General features: G+C 54.2%; 1 protein-coding gene across 2 annotated transcripts in view; it reads right to left on the bottom strand.

Moving 5' to 3' along the window:
• CDH22 (cadherin 22) overlaps window positions 1-17608 on the bottom strand; it is a 153731-nt gene that overhangs the window by 61673 nt on the left and 74450 nt on the right. The window contains exons 4-5 of one of the 2 annotated variants that reach the window (XM_054046240.1): window positions 10392-10511; window positions 40-207 (exon numbers count right to left, since the gene is read on the bottom strand). In XM_054046240.1, coding sequence (XP_053902215.1) covers window positions 40-207; window positions 10392-10511 — 288 coding nt within the window. The remainder of the gene's footprint in view (window positions 1-39; window positions 208-10391; window positions 10512-17608) is intronic. The other variant, XM_054046241.1, reaches the window with a different exon arrangement.

Here is a 17608-nt window from a genome sequence, read left to right as displayed (position 1 = left end):
GCCTGCAAGACCCCCGGGACGGGGAACAGCGACTCTTACTCTGTGGGAATCGTGGAGGGTTGTCGTTGACATCTGTGATCACAATTGTGACCGTGGTGGATCCAGACAGGCCACCCAGCTGCCCTGCCATGTCCGTGGCTCGGATCACCACTTCATACCGGTCCTGAGTTTCTCTGTCCAGATTGGCCACTGCCGTCCGGATCACACCTGGAAAAGGCCAAAGGGGAAGCTGTGAGTGTGAATGCCGGGGCGGCCCATCAGCCCATGGAGCACCCTTCTCACTGCCACCCTCCCCTGGGGGCAGGTCATGGAATCCTGTAGGCCGGGCTCCAGGCCAGAGCATGGTCACAAGGCAGGAGCCCTTCACCTTCACTTGCCAGCAGGACCCTGCCTCCTCATGCTTATGGACCTGGAAAAGGCTGTAACAGCAGGTCAGCTGAGGGAGGAGCATTAGCAGAGCAACTGGGGCCCGGAAGAGCAGGGGGGCATGGGCATCGCCCTGCAGCAGTCTGTCAACTGCGCAAGCAAACAGCCCCAACCACCCGGGGCAGCGGTGGGAGGGCCGGGACAGAGCCGGGTCATTTCGTAGGAAACAAGATGTCTCATGTGCCTGCTGCAGGGGCAAACTTGGGCGGGGGCTTGGCCACACCAGCTGGGTTTGTTGTTGTTTGTTTCACCAGGAGAAGCTAAGTACCAGCTGTTTTATTATAACGCACAAAAATAAAGATGTTTAATATGAAACAGTGAAAGGCCCCAAGAACGGGCCCAGAACCCAGCTAAACAAACAGCCCCAGAACATGCCTGGAAAGGGGTGTGTGAATGGGGGTGCTCAACCAAGCACAGATCTGTCCCGGGCCCAGGACAGCATTACCACAAATCCACCTGTTGTCTCTCATACTTGGAGTGTAAGCTGTATGGGGCAGAGCCCAGCGTTGTGTTCCGTGCTTGTTCAGTGCCTCGCGCCGTGGGGTTCCTAGGCACTACCACAGAACAAATCCCTAGTACTGCCAGGGACGTGGCAAGCCCAGAGTAGTTGCCAAGGGGACTCTGAGACCATCAGGAGTAACTCCCATGAAGTCAGTGCTAGCCTGAACCTGGTTTGAAGGAGAGGAGAATCAAGCCTAGAGGCCTGTGTCTGCACGACAGACCTACATTGGTGTAACTACATTGCTCGGGGTGTGAAAATCTACAACCCTGAGAGATGCGGTTACATCGACATAGCCCTCCCCCCCCAGTGTAGACAGCACCATGTCAGCAGACATAGCTACCATCTCTCGGGGAGGTGGATTAACTACACCACCGGGGGAATGTCCTCACTTCAGCACTACAGCGGGGCAGCTGCAGTGTTTTAAGTGTAGACCTGCCCTTACTCAGGAGCCTGCAGTGAGAGACATGCAGGGGGTCAGGCTATTTAGCCCCATCTTTCCCCTTTCTGGCCCTGACCTGCTCAGACTGCCTGCTCCTTAACAGGCACCGGGTTCCAGCCCCCTTGTTCACCTCTCCCCAAAGGCCAGGCTTGAGATGGGAGCAGCCCAGGGGAGCAAAGAAGCAGAGTCCAGGGGAGCCAGAAACATCCCAGGACACTACTCAGAACCGCACGTTGAAGGAAGCCAGGAGGAGCCACTGAACAGGGAGGAGCAGACATTTTTCTCTCTCCATCTGATGACATTTGCAGGTGCTGAACGAGCTGGCGATGCTGTTCTGGAGACATTTAACTCGCCTCGCTTTCTGAAACTAGCAATTATTCCAGTGATTATCATTGTTAGGATTTATTATGAAGATATCACCATTGTCTCCGATCCCTGCAGCTCCCTCACGCTCATGGACAGGCACAATTTCACCCATCTCCCCCCAGACTCTGTTATTTCAGTTCTGTAATTACCCTGGACATTCCAAGCAGCGCTTTCGCTGCCTTCGATCTGATGAATCAAAGGGAGGATCCGTTTTGCCTCCCTTACCTCAAGCAGGTTCCCATGCACTCCCATCAATCCAGCACCTGCTTTCCTGTGCACTAAAAAGTGACTCACGGACCGCTCTGTAAGCTCCTTCCCTTCCCTGGGGTTCATGCCTCCTGGCAGCTGCACAGGGGGTGGTGTGGAGGACAGGGAGCTAAGGGCAGTTCCAGCCTTTGTACCAGAAAGACCTTTCTACAGAGGACTGGGAATAGTCTCTCCCCATGTCAGCCCCATGGCTGCAGACTCCCTTTCTCGCTTTGTGTCTGTTTGGAAAGAATTGTTTCCCTGTGAGAGCCGCTGCCAATGCAGTCTGTATGGGCTGCTGCCATTCCCACGGCCAGAGCGCATGGATGCAGGAGGATGGAGACCTTTAGGGGAAGCTCTTCCCCACAGCCCATCATGCCCCTCAGAGAGATTTGGGGTTTGCATTTTTAAAGTGCACTGGAAGAAACAAGGCCCTAGGTGGGAGGGACCCCTCTCGGGTGAGCCCTTGGCCCCATGGCAGGCTGATCCTGGGAGCGGAGGGGCCGGCAGGCTGGTTGGCAGCATTTACAGTCAGACCCAGTCATCTGGCTCTGAATATTAAACTGTTATTTCTGGGGAAGCACCATCGCATTCACATTTCAGCAATTCTGTTAATTAAAGGGGGATGAAGTGTTTTATAATGAAAACGATTCTTGTCAGCACAATAGAGCTGAATTGGGATGAGACAGAAAAGCTCCTGCATTCAGCGTAGTTGTAATGGTTTAACCGAGCCACTTAATGATACATGCCACGACGCCCCCTTGCAGTGTGACACCCGGCCCAGCCGCCCCCCCGAACGTTCCCCTCCAGCGCAGTACCCGGCCCAGCCGTCACCCCCCAATGCCTCCACACAGCTCAGTACCCAGCCCAGCCACCCCCCCAATGCCCCCACACAGCTCAGTACCCGGCCCAGCCGCACCCCACGACAGCCCCTTGCAGCGTGGTACCTGACCCAGCCGCACACCCCAACGTCCCCCTCCAGTGCAGTACCCGGCCCAGCCGCACACCCCAACGTCCCCCTCCAGTGCAGTACCCGGCCCAGCCACCACCCCCCAACGTTCCCCCACAGTGCAATCCCCTGCCCCCTTGCAGTGTGACACCCGGCCCGGCTGCACCCCCCAACACCCCCCCACAGCACGATCCCCAGCCCGGCCGCACGGGATCACTGCATCCTAGTAGGAAGCAGACCCCAAGGCCCAGGGATACGGCTTGTCAGTGCATTGCAGCTCTCCAGGCTGGTGCAAGACCATGCTGTGACTTTGGTGGGCCTGTGCAGACCTCCTCCTGTGGAATGCCAGTGCTCCTGCTTCTGGCCCAATTCACCCATTTCCATGAACCTCCAGAACGTTTCTTTCTAAGATCTGCTTTAGCTCAATCAGAAGCTCCAGGCTGGCTGCAGGAATCCCTGGGTTAGGGTCTGTGGCCTGTGGTCCCAGAAGTCAGACGGGATGATCAGAATGGTTATTCTAGCCTTAAATTCTATGACTCTCTGAGAAGTTTCGGGTCTGGGTTTGACTTTTTTTGGGTCATGGTCCCACTTGGCTGTGGCTTGAGACAAACTCACCTGCTACTCACTGTCACAGAGTCCCCGGGCGATGCTCTGGACCTGCGCCCCACAAAGCCAGTCACTGAGGCACCCACACAGTATTCAGAGGAAACATTAAGAACAGTCCCACTTCGTCACACTCACCAGCTCCCGCAGGGCCGCACAGGGAGTGAGACATTATTCCAGCCTATAACGTGCTCTGAGGCCCTCAGCTGAATGGTGCTGGGGAAGCACAGAGGGTCATTAACTAACACATGACATGACTGGGAAAGGGACGGTCCCGCTCAGAGAGAGTGGGAAGCTCCTACTCCTGATTCCAGGCTGCTGCGGCTTGGTAGGAGCTGACATGGTCCCTCACCCCCACCCTGAGGAACACACCTTCCTGGGGACTAGACACCACACAGCCAAGTTCCTGGGGGGATATAAAGGAAAGGATAAAACCAGCAGCCAGGGTTCAGCCACACGGGGCTGGCCCCAGCAGCTTCCTCCCCAGGCCAACAGATCTGCTGCTTTCCCAACCAGGAGAACAGCAAGACAATCTGTCCTGCCCAAAGACTTCGAGCCACGCCACTCTCCGACAAGAACCCTCTTCCATCCAGCCGCGTCTTTTCAGTTTTTGTCAGGGTCTATTATAGCTGAATAATGCCGCCGTGTAACAACATACCCTCCGGTGCACGCTGCGCACGGCTTTCCAGCAGGAGCCAGATTAATCACAGAGAATAATTACAACGCTACGGGACACTTACACAGTCACACAAACGCCATCAAACTGGCTCAATGGCAGACGCTCTTTGGGCGATAAAACCAAAGCAGGACAAGTTCTCAGCAGGTAAATGCCTCCCAGGAATCCAAACACCCTGCAGGTTATTCGCTCTCGATGCTTCCAGCTTAGGGGGCTACGAGTCCACCTCCTGGGGCTCCTACCCCAAGGGAACAAGACAGAGACCACCCTGCACCCACCACAGCGCCATGCCAGAGAGGAGAACGTGGGCAGGACCCGCCCCAGTGACTCGGCCAGGGATTTAGCAAGCCTAGGTATGTAGTCCAGGTGACTGCCCAGGAACTCACCTGAACAGACTTCGATGGACAGGTCCCTTCCAGGTGCACAGACCTGACTGTGCAGGGTATGGAAGTGTCACAGTATTTGCCAGCTTTAACCATGTCCCTTTCTGGGAAGGCACGAGGCACCGCCTGATTTCTGTGCCCCAAGCCTGATGCATTGTGGGGGAGCATCAGAGCCAGCCATCCTCAGCCCTTCAGCACTGCTTCCCCAGCCTCCCAGCCCATCAGCACCTCCCCACTGCTGCCCCATGCCTGGTGGGCACTGGGTGAGCACTGTGCCTGCCTGCTCCCCACACGCAGGCTGCGCCTCAGTGCAGACGGCTGGGGATACTGAGCAAACGGCATGGTTCTCTCCTGGTGCTGCCACCTCGACAGCGGGGCTGACCTGGCGTGTTGCAAAGCTGAGCCCCTGAGGTGCCATTTTTACACACTCAGAGCCAGTGTGCGGGGTTGCCACGGCTGGGGTGGGGACACCCAGTGACACAGCATTGCCCTGGGACCCAGCCTCACCACAGGCAGAAGCCTGAGAGAAGAGAGGTGCAGGCAGCCTGCTGCTCGCCTGGTTCTGACCTCTCCCAGCCCTGACAGCGACATGGCTGGCCCCGGCATCTCCTTTGGTCACAATGACAGTGTCCGACTCTGCCCCCAGCAGAGGCAGTCAGACTGGCTCCCAGCAACATCCCATGCTCAGGAATAACTCCTGGAAAATGCAGCCGCCTTGGCAGGGTGGCTTTTCTCTTCATGTGGGGTCCCAACACCCTAGCAGGGCACCCCCGCGGGGTTACTCCCCCCTCAGCCCTGACAGGCTTCCCTCACACGCCTCACGGACACAAGCCCTGCGCTCCCCTTGCGCACTGCCCCTGCATTCAGAACTCTGCCTTCCAGCCGAGTGAGGCCTGAGATGGTGCCTGGGCCTCATGCTGGCCTCTGCATGGGGAATTCACACTCGTCCTCCCGCACTGAAGAAAAGCCAGGCCAGGGCCCGGCTGCACTTTTTTGTGCCCTCAGCCAAGGCCTGCTCCAAGGGAGGTCACCAAGACTTTGCCAAGGGGCCTTTTCTGTTCTGCTCTTCCCCTGCCCTTTGAGCCCAGGAGCCAAGATGCAAAGGCCACCTCTGAGGAGGGGCGACTAGCCCTGGTGCATCCAGTGGCCTCTGCTGTGGGTCCTTTATCTGTTTCAATGAGCAACAACCAGGATGAAGGGCCTGTGCTCCCAGGCAGTGGGCACACGGCCACAATTCAAACTGCAGGCACATAACGGTGAAGCCAGACACATCTGCCCACTCCAAGCCAGGAAACAAGGAAATAACCAGCCAGAGGTTAAAGCAAATCCAAGCCTTACTCCAACCCCCCTCCTAGCCCAGCCTATCCTGCACCACTCCCCCTTAGTCAAAGCCTGGGGAAGGAGGTGGGCGCTGAAAGTCTATAGGTCTGGGCTATCTAGGGCGAAGGGGGAGTGAATCCAGCACAACTGAAGCAGCCCTACAATAACACAGCAGCGAGGGAGCCCTACAATAACACAGCAGTGTGCACAGCTGATGGAGGAAATACACTTCAGGGTCAGACTTTCAAGGGTTAACAGCAACAAGACAAAACATGTTTTCAAATGATGGAAAATACCTGGAGAGCAGAACCTTTATCTATGGAAGGAAAATGATGCAATTGCTGAGAGAGTCTCGCCAGCTTCATTTCCTGTCCATGTTGCTGGATATTCCCCCACCCCCAAAGCGATAAAAATCAAAATCACTGTAATGTACGTGAGAATCGGTGACAAGGAGCAGAGAGGAGCCAGCAGTAGGGGACAAGACAGTGTGTGGGAGATATGTGGGGCAGGCGGCCAGTAGGGCACAGGGACGCTTGCACACGCAGACATGCCAGGCTATGTTCCGTGTTGCTGTCCCTCCCCCTGAGCTGACCTCTGACATCCTCCTCGCAGGGCCCAGGATCACCTGCATTTCACTAGTTCAGCAGGCTTGGACCCATCCCCCAACCCTTGGCTCAGGAGACCTGTGGGGGAAGGGGGGCGAATGGGACAGGCTCAGGAAACCTGGGCAAGATGCCACTAAGGACTTGTTCACACTACCACATATACCTGTGCAACTTATATCGCTCAGGGGCGTGAATAAGCCACCCCCGAGTGACATACGTTACACCGACCTGAGCACGCGGCGGGGATGCAGGACAGCGCTCAGAGCGGTGGGAGCTGCCGGGACGCAGGACGGCTGCTGCTGCCGATGAAGGAGATTCAGAAGGGAGAGCTGCGCACGAAATGGCCACTCTTCCTGCCAGCCACTTAGGGGCCTGTGCTTAAATTCATAACTTTGCTAGACACTAAAAACCCTGGACTGAACACAGACACTGGATTTATGGCTATTACAACAATCTATAACCCACTAACAACACTCCCCTCCTTCCCCCTCTGACTGGAAGGGTGTTAACAGGCCACTGCACTCTGAATGGTCCCTGGAAATATGTGTTGACTACTTATGCTAAACAATCTGTTCCCCCTTGTGTTTAGCTGTGATGCTGGAGTCCCTGACCCAGACCTGCAGAAGAGCTTCGTGCAGCGCTCCTGGGTGTCTCTCTCACCAACAGAAGTTGTCCAATCAAAGAAATTACCTCCCCCCCTTGTCCCCCAGCAGCAGGAAAACACTCGCTGGGGTGTCTGTACTACCGTCAGGTGGGGGCAGGGTGCATGAAGCTGGGATATGGAAAGACCAATCTGCACTGGCCTCTGTGTCCAGATGGACAGAGCCAGGGTTCGTCCCCGGCATGGGCCCTTTCGTTTCTCAGCCTGTTTGTCTCACTTCAGGTGACCAGACAGCAAATATGAAAAATCGGGACTGGGGGGTGGGGGTGGGGGTAATAGGAGCCTATATAAGAAAAAGACCCCAAAATCGGGACATCTGGTCACCCTAGTCTCACTCCATGGCCAGCCTGCAGCTCCCCACCCCCTCTCTGTTTGCAGGGAAATGCTCCCTCCTGGCACTAAGAATTACAAGTGTCAGAGCCCTCAGGGACAGAAAGTGCTAAAACCTCACTGCCAATGGCTGAAATTACTGTTTACAAACAGCCACATCAGAATAAAAGGCTCCCTGAGCACCTGCTAGGGAAGCGATTCTAGGCAGGGCTAGCGCGGTACAGACATGCTGTTGAACAGGGTTTCCTTGTGCTGCTCCTGCTCCATTGTGCCTTGCTGTTACTAGGTCCCCTGGCTATTCACCACCCAGCACAGCACAACATCCCGGGTCACTGGCTGGCAGCGACGTGCAGTGGCCGTGACGAGGAGGAAAGACACCCTTGACGCTATACCAGAAAGTCACTCTCAGAACCCAGATGGAATGGCCAACAGGCCTGGCTTTTTATATGCTAATTACTCAGACTCATGTTCGAGTCTTTCGCCCAAAGCCTCCTAGAAAGCTTTACACGCGCTACAGTCACCACTTCAGCCACTACCAAAATGGGATGTTTTCAAAGCTGTCGTTGGAAATGGCACCTGCAAGTTTTGTGCATGCAGAACACCAGCTCTGTGCCTTTTTACAGGCCTTATGTCCTTGAACATGCAGGGTGGAGCCCTGCTCTGAGCACACAAAACTTGCAGGCACAGTTTCAACGTGCGGATGAAACTTGGCTCCTACAAGACACAAGTGGTGCGTTGTTGTTCTTATAAAACGGAGTGGCATTCTAACCATCAGTCACACTCCGTCTACCTCCAGCTAACAGCCAGAAACCAGGGCCTACTCTCAGGTGTGGCACAGAGCTCCCTCCCCTACTCACCATTCCACAAGCCCCACATTCCAGTGGAAACCATGGGGACACTTTGGGTCGTGCTCTAACCCAGCAGGGCCCAGGTGTGTACCATGCTCCACATGGCCCTTGCCTTCAGTGTTGGCTGTTTAGCCACTCCTGTTCCCAGAACAGACTTCGGAAGGCAGCAGATCGCTAATATCCGTGCACACTGGAGATGCAGCATTCAGCTTGGTTAGCAAGGAATGCCCAGGAAATAGTATTATTTATAGTGTGCATGATGGTAGGACACGGTGTGCTAGGGACAACCACACACATCGGGTACAGCTACACTGCAGCTGGGATGTATAATTCCCAGGTCAGATAGACGTACACATGCTCAAAATAGCAGTGTGGCTGCAGCGGCTCCAGCTCGCTACCCAAGCACAATCCCGTCGGAGATCCTAGCTACACCCTTGGGCAGAACCCAGCCACTGCGGCCACACTATTTCTCACTCAGCGCTAGTGCTTGTGCATCCACCCACGCTGGGAATTACCTTTCCCAGCTGCAGGGAAGCCATACCCATAACGAGACCCATTCTCTGCCCCGCGGTGCTCACAGTCTGATCAGCTGCAGAATGCTTCAGCTGGAAATGGGCAAGAACACCAAGCAAACCCAGAAACCACCATGCACCTGAATGTGCAAGCACACCCCCACGTGCACACTGGCTCGGATACCTCCACACACCCTCACAAGTATCAGAGGGGAGCCGTGTTAGTCTGAATCTGTAAACAGCAACAGAGGGTCCTGTGGCACCTTTAAGACTAACAGAAGTATTGGGAGCATAAGCTTTCGTGGGTAAGAACCTCACTTCTTCAGATGCAAGTAATGGAAATCCCCAGAGGTAGGCAGGAATCTCCAGAGGCAGGTAACCTGCCTGCCTCTGGAGATTTCCATTACTTGCATCTGAAGAAGTGAGGTTCTTACCCATGAAAGCTTATGCTCCCAATACTTCTGTTAGTCTCAAAGTGCCACAGGACCCTCTGTTGCTCCTCACAAGATAGTCTTCCACAGGGAGGGAGAAAGAGCCCCTTGTGATGAGCGACAAGGAAGAGACATGGAATCTGAACAGCGTGTGTGAGTGTGGGCGCATGCGCGCATTCGTTCGTGGGGTGTGCCAGTGTGTGTTTGCTCCTGTGGGTGCATGAGTGCAACAAACAGCAGAGAAGCAGGTCAAAGCACAAAGGGGTTCTTCATTATCAGGTATTGCAGGAACTACAACAAGCCATATTGTATGACCTGCGGCTGCCCAGGGCACTAGCCCTTCTATTATCATTCGTTGGATTCCTGGCACTTGATTGCAGGGTTTGTACCTTAAAATCTGCTATTGCCAACGAAACCTCTTCCCTCCTCCGTAACCATTAACATTAACGGGACTTCCACCATCAGGAGGAGATGCCAATGCACACCTCACTAGCTCCTGGGGATAAGGTACTTTATACCAGCTTGTCACAGCACCACCTGCTAGGGGTTTATGACAGATGCGTTTTATAATGGGCTTTATTCTACGTTATTAAGAAATGGAGCAGCTTCCGCTGTTCGTTCATTAAATATTAATAGAACATTTATAAACCGATCCTTAATTTAAAGTGTTACCTTTAATCAAAGCCAGGGTGATAGCAATGCAGCCGTTGGTAAAGCCCCTCTGGTGGGATCTAAACCTCGCACACTGAGATTTTTTGGCACCTAGGGGTACATTACTGCTCGGGGTACAGTGCACTGAAGCTGCTGCTGCTGCCAGTGAGTACAAGCAGGAAAGGCAACTGCAGTCTGCCCCGAACAACGTGGGCCTGTTACAGGGTGGCACATGGCTCTCTCTAGCTCAGTGGCCCACTCGGCCTCGCCTGCTCTGAAAGCAAGGTGGTGAGTGGGGTACAAATGCTTGTCTAGACAGGCAGCCTCTACCCTTCATCCTGGCTCCAATATTCCAAGCTCCTAGCTCGTGTCAGAACTACTGACAGCGGCCCGATGACTGGCATGTCAGTCCCTTCCTCCCCGCCCAGCAGAGGGACACTCACCTGTTTTACTGTCCACTGTGAAGTGCTGCTCTCCTTCCAGCACACTGTACACCACCCTGGCACTGCTGCCGTACGTGGGGTCATCGGCATCTGATGCCATCACCTGCATCACGGACGTGCCTGCACAACAGGACAGGGCAGAAACAACAACAAAAACAAGCCTGAACCAGCTGGGCAGAACCACTCAGACCTTCAAGCCTGGGTCCCCCTGGGGCTGGCCGGGCACGGGTTGGTAACAGAGCACAGAGGCTGATATAGCCAAGGACTAGGGTGACCAGATGTCCCGATTTTATAGGGACAGTCCCAATTTTTGGGTCTTTTTCTTATATAGGCTCCTATTACCCCCCACACCCTATCCCAATTTTTCACACTTGCTGTCTGGTCACCCTACCAAGGGCTATGAACGTATGCTGGGATAACACCCCCACCCCAGTGGGACAGGTTACAGGGGAGAGGGCTGGAGCCACTGGCAGATTGTGCCCAGTTCTGGTGTCCACAACTCAAGGCTGCTGATAAACTGGAGAGGGGGCAGAGAAGAGTCGTGAGAACGATAAAGGATTAGAAAACGGCTCATAGTGAGAGACGCACGGAGCTCAATCTGTTTTGCTAATCAAAGAGAAGGTTACTGGATGACTTGATTACAGCCAATAAGGACCAAACTGGGGAACAGAAATTTCATAAGGGGGGGGGCGGGTCTCCCACCTAGCAGACAAAAGCCTAACATGATCCAATGGCTGGAAGTTGAATCTAGACAAATTCAGACTGGAAATGAGGTGTAAATGCTTAAAATGAAGATAATTAACCATTGAAACAACTTCCCAAAAGTCCTGGTGGATTCTCCCATCACTGACCATTTTAAAATCCAGACTGGATGTGTTTCTGAGAAATCTGCTCTGGTTCCCACGGGAATTAACTTGTGACCATCCTGCTGCCTGTTATCCCAGGGCCCCTGTGCCAGGACAGTGCTCCTATTTGGCTAATTAGGAGGGTGGGGCAGCACCTGGGGCTGTAAAGGACCAGGGCAAAACAGAGACGGGGAGAGAGCTGCAGACTGGGAGTCAGGAGCTGGCAGAGACCATCTGGGACCTGGGGGAGACCGAGCTGAAGGCAGGAGAACAGCAAGAAGACTTTGCTGGCTGGTGTCCCCAAATCAGACAGCCCGGGGGGAGGAGGAGCAGCAGAGAGAGATGCCTGCTGGCTGTAAGCCAGAGTCAAAGCCAAGGGCCAAAGGCAGGGGAGCAGCGGAGAAGCCGACCTGCTGACGTCTCCAGTGCAAGAGAGCTGGAGCTAGAAGACCCTGAGGGGCCGGGGAGTGAGGGATGCTCCCCTGATTCAGGTGAGTTGCCAGCAGAGTGCGGATTCCCCTAGGAAGAGCAGGGTGCCACTCTCCCTGGCAGTGCTGGAGTTGCTGTCCTGGTAGAAGGACAGGAGAGCCGTGGCCTACAGAGGGACGCCAGGGCTGCATGTTGCATGTGCTGTTTGGACTATGCCAAGGAAATTCTGGACTATGGTTGAGAGACTTTTGTTATGATTTATGTGCATGGGACTTTCATAATAACCCCCCCAGGGGCTATATTTATACTTGGAAGGTACTTCCGATTATTTCTGGGGCTCCGAAGGAGGGAACCTGGGGCAGGCATGGCCCTCCAGGCAGGGGCTATGTCTGCAAGAGGTCCCCTCTGGCCTTGGGATCTCTGATCCTAGGGAATGCTCTCCTCTCTCTGTGTAAGGCCAAGAAGGGCTGGGCTGTGGGAGAGCTCTGAGGCTGGTAATGGGATGCAATACCTTTCACCACTAGACCCCTGGGCTAAGCCCAGCAGAAGGTGGGAGCTGCTGGACACTCTTCCCAGATGGGGTGACTGTTCCGTGTGGGTCTCCCCCTGGCTTCTAGGGGAACAGGCATCACCATCCCCACTGCCCCTTTCTTGGCAATACTGCCAGGATGAAAGGGGCCATGGAGGCCTGGCCCCTCCCTCAGCCTAAGGGGGCCCCCCAGAGCAAGTGTGAGGAGAACGTGGCTGCTGCCTGGGCTGTGTCCTGGGGCTAAGTAGAGGCTTCAAACATAGGGTTGCTGCTACAGCATCTTCCACAGCAGGCAGCATGCTTTAGTACAGAGACATGCCGGGGGAGCAGAACTGCCATCCCGCCTGCTCCCTCCCTCTCTCCGATCCAGACACGCCAGCGGCGTCCTCATGCACCACACGTAGCAGGGCCGGAGGAGTGTAAATTGGATAAAAGTCCATCAAATGGTTGCAATTAAGTTATTGATTTCCAACGCTGTCTCATTAACCAGGGTGCTTCACTCTGACTGTCCCTGTGATGGCTCTAATTTGACATCATGTTCAATTTGACAAAAGCAGGACCCCAGGACGTGAGAACCGGGGGCCAGGGAGGGAAGGGCGGGAGGGCGATGGAGGCGAGCACAGCGAGGGAGGGAAGATGTTCCTCCTGCCTGGAGAAACCCCTGGGGAAGGCAATACTTGATACAGCATCCTGCTATGGCAGCGCGAGGCCACCCAGCAAACCTACAGCAGAGAACGCGGGGACCAACATACACCCACACAGAAACCAAGGTGCTTCCACGCTGGACCAGACCAGCGCTGCAGTGCACCCACCCTAACCCCCTCCTCCCACAGGCAGGCTGGAGCCCACATCAGGATGGGGAAAGGATATGAACTGATCACAGACATTGTGATGGGTTCAGTGTCACAGAGTCCCCGGGCGATGCTTTGGAACTGCTCCCCACAAAGTCAGTCAGGACTTTGGGGAGCCTCCTCTCGCTCGGAGCAGACCGTCTTCAGGGCAAGAAGCTCACACGTCTTCACCTCCTGGGTCCGACCTTGGAGCATTCAGCATATGCCCCTCCATGCGCTTCCCACAGGGAGTCCGCCCAGGCGGGGTCCTGGGGAAGCCAGAGGTCCTGCACCCCCACTTTGCAGTCAGACGTGACTCTCAGCCAGCCAGTAAAACGGAGGCTTATTAGATGACAGGAACACGGTCTATAACAGAGCTTGTAGGTACAGCGGTGAACGGGACCCCTCGGCCAGGTCCATTATGGGGTTCAGAGAGCCAGACAACCCGTCTGCCCTCCCTCCCCGTCCCCAGCCAGCTCCAACTCAAATCCCCTTCCAGCCCCTCCTCCTCTGGGATTTCTCTCTTTCCCGGACCAGGAGGTCACCTGACCTCTTTGTTCTCCCACACCTTTAGCATCCCCTTGCAGGGGGGGGAAGGGCCTGGCCATTAGTTGCTAGGCGACAGAGGATCGGCCAGAAACCGAGGCACCCACACAGTATTCAGAGGAAACATTAAGAACAGTCCCACTTCGTCACATTCAATCACAGGGATCCCCTTGGGACTGTCACCTGATGTACTGAAATGACCTCTGAGCCCATTTTCCCTGCCAGCTTGGGACTCCAGAACCCTGCCTTGTTGAGACACGCTAGCCTGCTGCAACATGGACTCAGGGTCTGGGCCATGCCACCAAAGCTGCAGACTTTAACCAAAAACAGTTCAGCAGGTTACCTCTCCAGCACCCTGACAACCAGTTCCCAATGGGATCCAAACCCCAAATAAATCAGTTTTACTCTGTATAAAGCTTATTCAGGGTAAATTCGTAAATTGTTCGCCCTCTATAACATTGATAGAGAGATATGGACAACTGTTTGCTCCCCCAGGTATTAATCACGTACTCTAGGTTTACTAATAAACAAAAGTGATTTTATTAAGTATAAAACGTAGGATTTAAGTGGTTCCAAGTAATAACAGAGAGAACAAAGTAAGGCACCAAGCAAAATAAAGCAAAAACACGCAAGTCTAAGCCTAATACATTAAGAAACTGATTACAGGTAATATCTCACCCTCAGAGATGTTCCAATAAGCTTCTTTCACAGACTAGATTCCTTCCTAGTCTGGGCCCAATCCTTTCACCTGGTACAGTCCTTGTTAGTTCCAGCAGACATCTCTGGTGGTAAGCAGGGGTTTTCTCATGACTGGCCACCTCTTTTGTCCTGCTCCACCCCCTTTTATAGCTTTGGCACAAGGCAGGAATCTTTTGTGTCTCTGGGTCCCCACCTCTCCTTCTAAATGGAAAAGTGCCAGATTTAAGATGGATTTCATTATCAGGTGACATGGTCACATGTCCCTGTAAGACCCCACTCTCCATTCCCCATGGGCTGGCCCACACGTACACAGGAAGGCTTTCAAGTAACAGGCCATTTACAACTGATTGTTTCTGGAGCACCCTTAGTGGCCTCCACTTAACATGTTTACATCAGTGATACAAGTTTATATCTTATTCTCCTATCTCCAGATATAGAAATAAGGCATGCAAACAAATAGGATGAATACACTTAGTAGATTACAAGCTTTCTAATGACACCATACAAGGGGTATTTAGCATAAAGCATATTCCAGTTATGTCATATTCATAAGCATATTTCCATAAAGCATATGGAGTGCAATGTCACAGACATATGATATCTAATTAACCTGGGGAACTCTCTGCCACTGTTGAGGCTAAGGGCTATGCAGGGCTCAGGGAAGACTGCCCATTTATATGGCTAATGAGGACATCCTGAGACGGGTTAAAGAAAAGAGAGGAATCTAACCTCCCCTGCTCCAAGGCCTCAGGGCGAGGTAGAGACACCCCACAGCTGCGTATTCCATGATAGCTGCTCCGGTGACTCCAACCGACTTCCCTGGGCACTGGGTTGGGGTTTTACTTCCACACAAGGCAGTGTCACTTCCTGTGAAACTGGAGCTGGCTGATGTCAGGGACAGGAGACTGGATTAGACGGACCGTGGTTCTGATCTGGCAATCCTTACGTTCCCGTGATGCCACATGCTTTGCTATATTAACTCAACAATAACCACAAAACGTTGGCTCTAGCTGAACCTATGTGAGGAGGAATATACGCACCCGGGTCTCCTGGCTATTCAGTGTGCAATCAATGCCTGTCCAGGCAGTGTAGAGACCAAGATTCTGAATACTGTGACCTGGCAAAATACCCAAATCCCTATAAATACTTCATCCAACACCCTGGAGCAACGTCAGATCTGGCTAAGAAAAAGCCTGAATGAGTGAAACACGTCAGTCAGTGACGCCCTGGTTGTAACAGAGCAAAGTGAATGGAAAGCCACCCAGGTGCAAGGTAATCCACTGACAGAAATGCCCACCCAACTGGTGACAGTGCCAAAGCCCAAGCCCAAGCCCAAGCCCCTGAGGGCAGAGCCCAGAGGCCATTCCAGCCACTCCGGGCCACTCCAGCCCTGATCCTGCCAGAAGTCATAAGCCCCTGGAGTTAGCAGGGCAGCTTTCACTCCTATTTACACAGATCTGCCCCTTCCTGCTGTCCCTGGAGGAAATGAACAGTTACGGAGCCACTTTGACTGGTCCCAGGCCTCCTCCTCAGAGCCGTAGCAATGCCGATAACCCAGGAATTCCCACCATCAGCTCTCAGAGATGGGCTGGCTTGAGCCAGCTTATTTATGCTTTGCTGTCTGCAGTAGTTACCGTGTATCCCTGCCAGGCATGTCCAGGCTACACTGAGGGGATACTAGTTCGCTGCCGAGCTTAATGAGTGAGTGCTTAGAAACCCCGCAATAACATTTCCATGACAGGCTCTCTCTGTGCCGCCCATCCACCCTCCTCCATCTGGATCTCCCCTGCCCATCACCCAAACGCTCTGTGTAATATTCGTTCCCTCCTCCTCTTTCCACCCACCCCTGCACCGTGCCTCCCACTTCACACTCCTGCACCTTCCCATGATAAAACCTGACCCTTCCAACAACAGGCATAAGAACACCAGAACAGCAGTTGTGTGGGATGGAGAGAAATTCAGATCATAAATGGGAAATGTCCCATTTAATGAGGGTCCATTACAGGCCCTGCGGAGTAGAGCACTCAGCATCAAGCCCTCCAACTACTCCACCGTGCTGCATTCAGGAGACATGCTGGAGTCTGCGGCAAAGACGTGATGATCCCCAAGAGTGACACTGGCCCATGCAACCACAGCACCATGGCTGTGCTGCCCCATGGGAAGACACCACCCATGGCAGCACCATCCCACCACTGACCCACAGCAACACACTGCCCATGGCAGTGCCACCCGGACACTGACCAGCGGGAACACTGCTCGCACGCCGGCACCATGCTGACTCCCTGAGAGAACAGAGCTGGCTGGACACACGCAGCTTGGTCAGCTCAAGGAGTCCACTTTACAAGCTGGGGGGATGTTAGAACAGCCCTGGCAGTGGGGCTTGGAGCAGAGCAGTCATTGCTCCAGTTATCCCTGCACATGACATCACAGGGCTGGACATGTCATGATAGAGCAGGAGACGACAGGCAAGTGTCTAATAAACCCCCTGCATGTGCATGTAGCTCTCCTCCCGCGGCCCCGGCTATATGTCTGGGTTAGTGCCATTCGCAAACAGGCAGCAGTACAGAGGCCAGGGGCATTGGGCAGCAGAAGCAGCCATTAAATCCATCTGCCCCTGCTTCTTGGAACCCAGAGACACTGGGCACTTTCCATCCAGGACTAAACCCTACTGTATGTGCCCTGCAAGTGAGAGCTGCACATTCCCCAGACCCAGGCCTTACTGCACGATGACTCTCATGAGTTTGTCCATCTGTCTGCCAGACGTTTATGTGAGCACAACAGGTCAGCCCCAGCACGTGATGTAACAGTGACCCTGCCCTGAAGACAGGCTGCTTTGTAAGTCCTTGGGTTTAAGTCCCAGTAAACTGACAGGTCTGGCATTCTGCCCTGGTGACACAGGTTTGTGGCCATTCCTAGCTCTCCTGGGAGCCTGCTGCGAAGACTCATGCTCTAACAGTCACCCCCCGTTGCTGAGAGCTCAACTGCTGCAGACAATCACAGCTGCCTCTTGGTTGGGGGAGAGACGGTCCCTCAGCTACAGGCCTGGGCCCAGCCCATTGAGAGCTTGGAGATCAAGACCAGGACCTGCAAGTGATGCAATGACGAAGCTGTGCAGTGCTGAGAGCCCCATGGCGATGCGCTCCTGACAGCCCCATGCTGCCAGCATACACGGAGCAGGAGCAGCTCACAGAACCAGCTGTCAGTGGGCACAATACCACTGCTGGGAGCAGCTGTCCTGAGGAGAACAAACCCACTGCTCATCTCTGCCATCCTTCCTCTGCAACGTGCAGGGTGTTTCACAGAGCCCTAAATGGCCCCCATGACACCAGCCAGGTAGAG

Source organism: Malaclemys terrapin, chromosome 12 (assembly GCF_027887155.1).
Source record: "Malaclemys terrapin pileata isolate rMalTer1 chromosome 12, rMalTer1.hap1, whole genome shotgun sequence".
Taxonomy (NCBI): Eukaryota; Metazoa; Chordata; order Testudines; family Emydidae; genus Malaclemys; species Malaclemys terrapin.
This window is presented reverse-complemented; position numbering and strand designations above follow the sequence as displayed.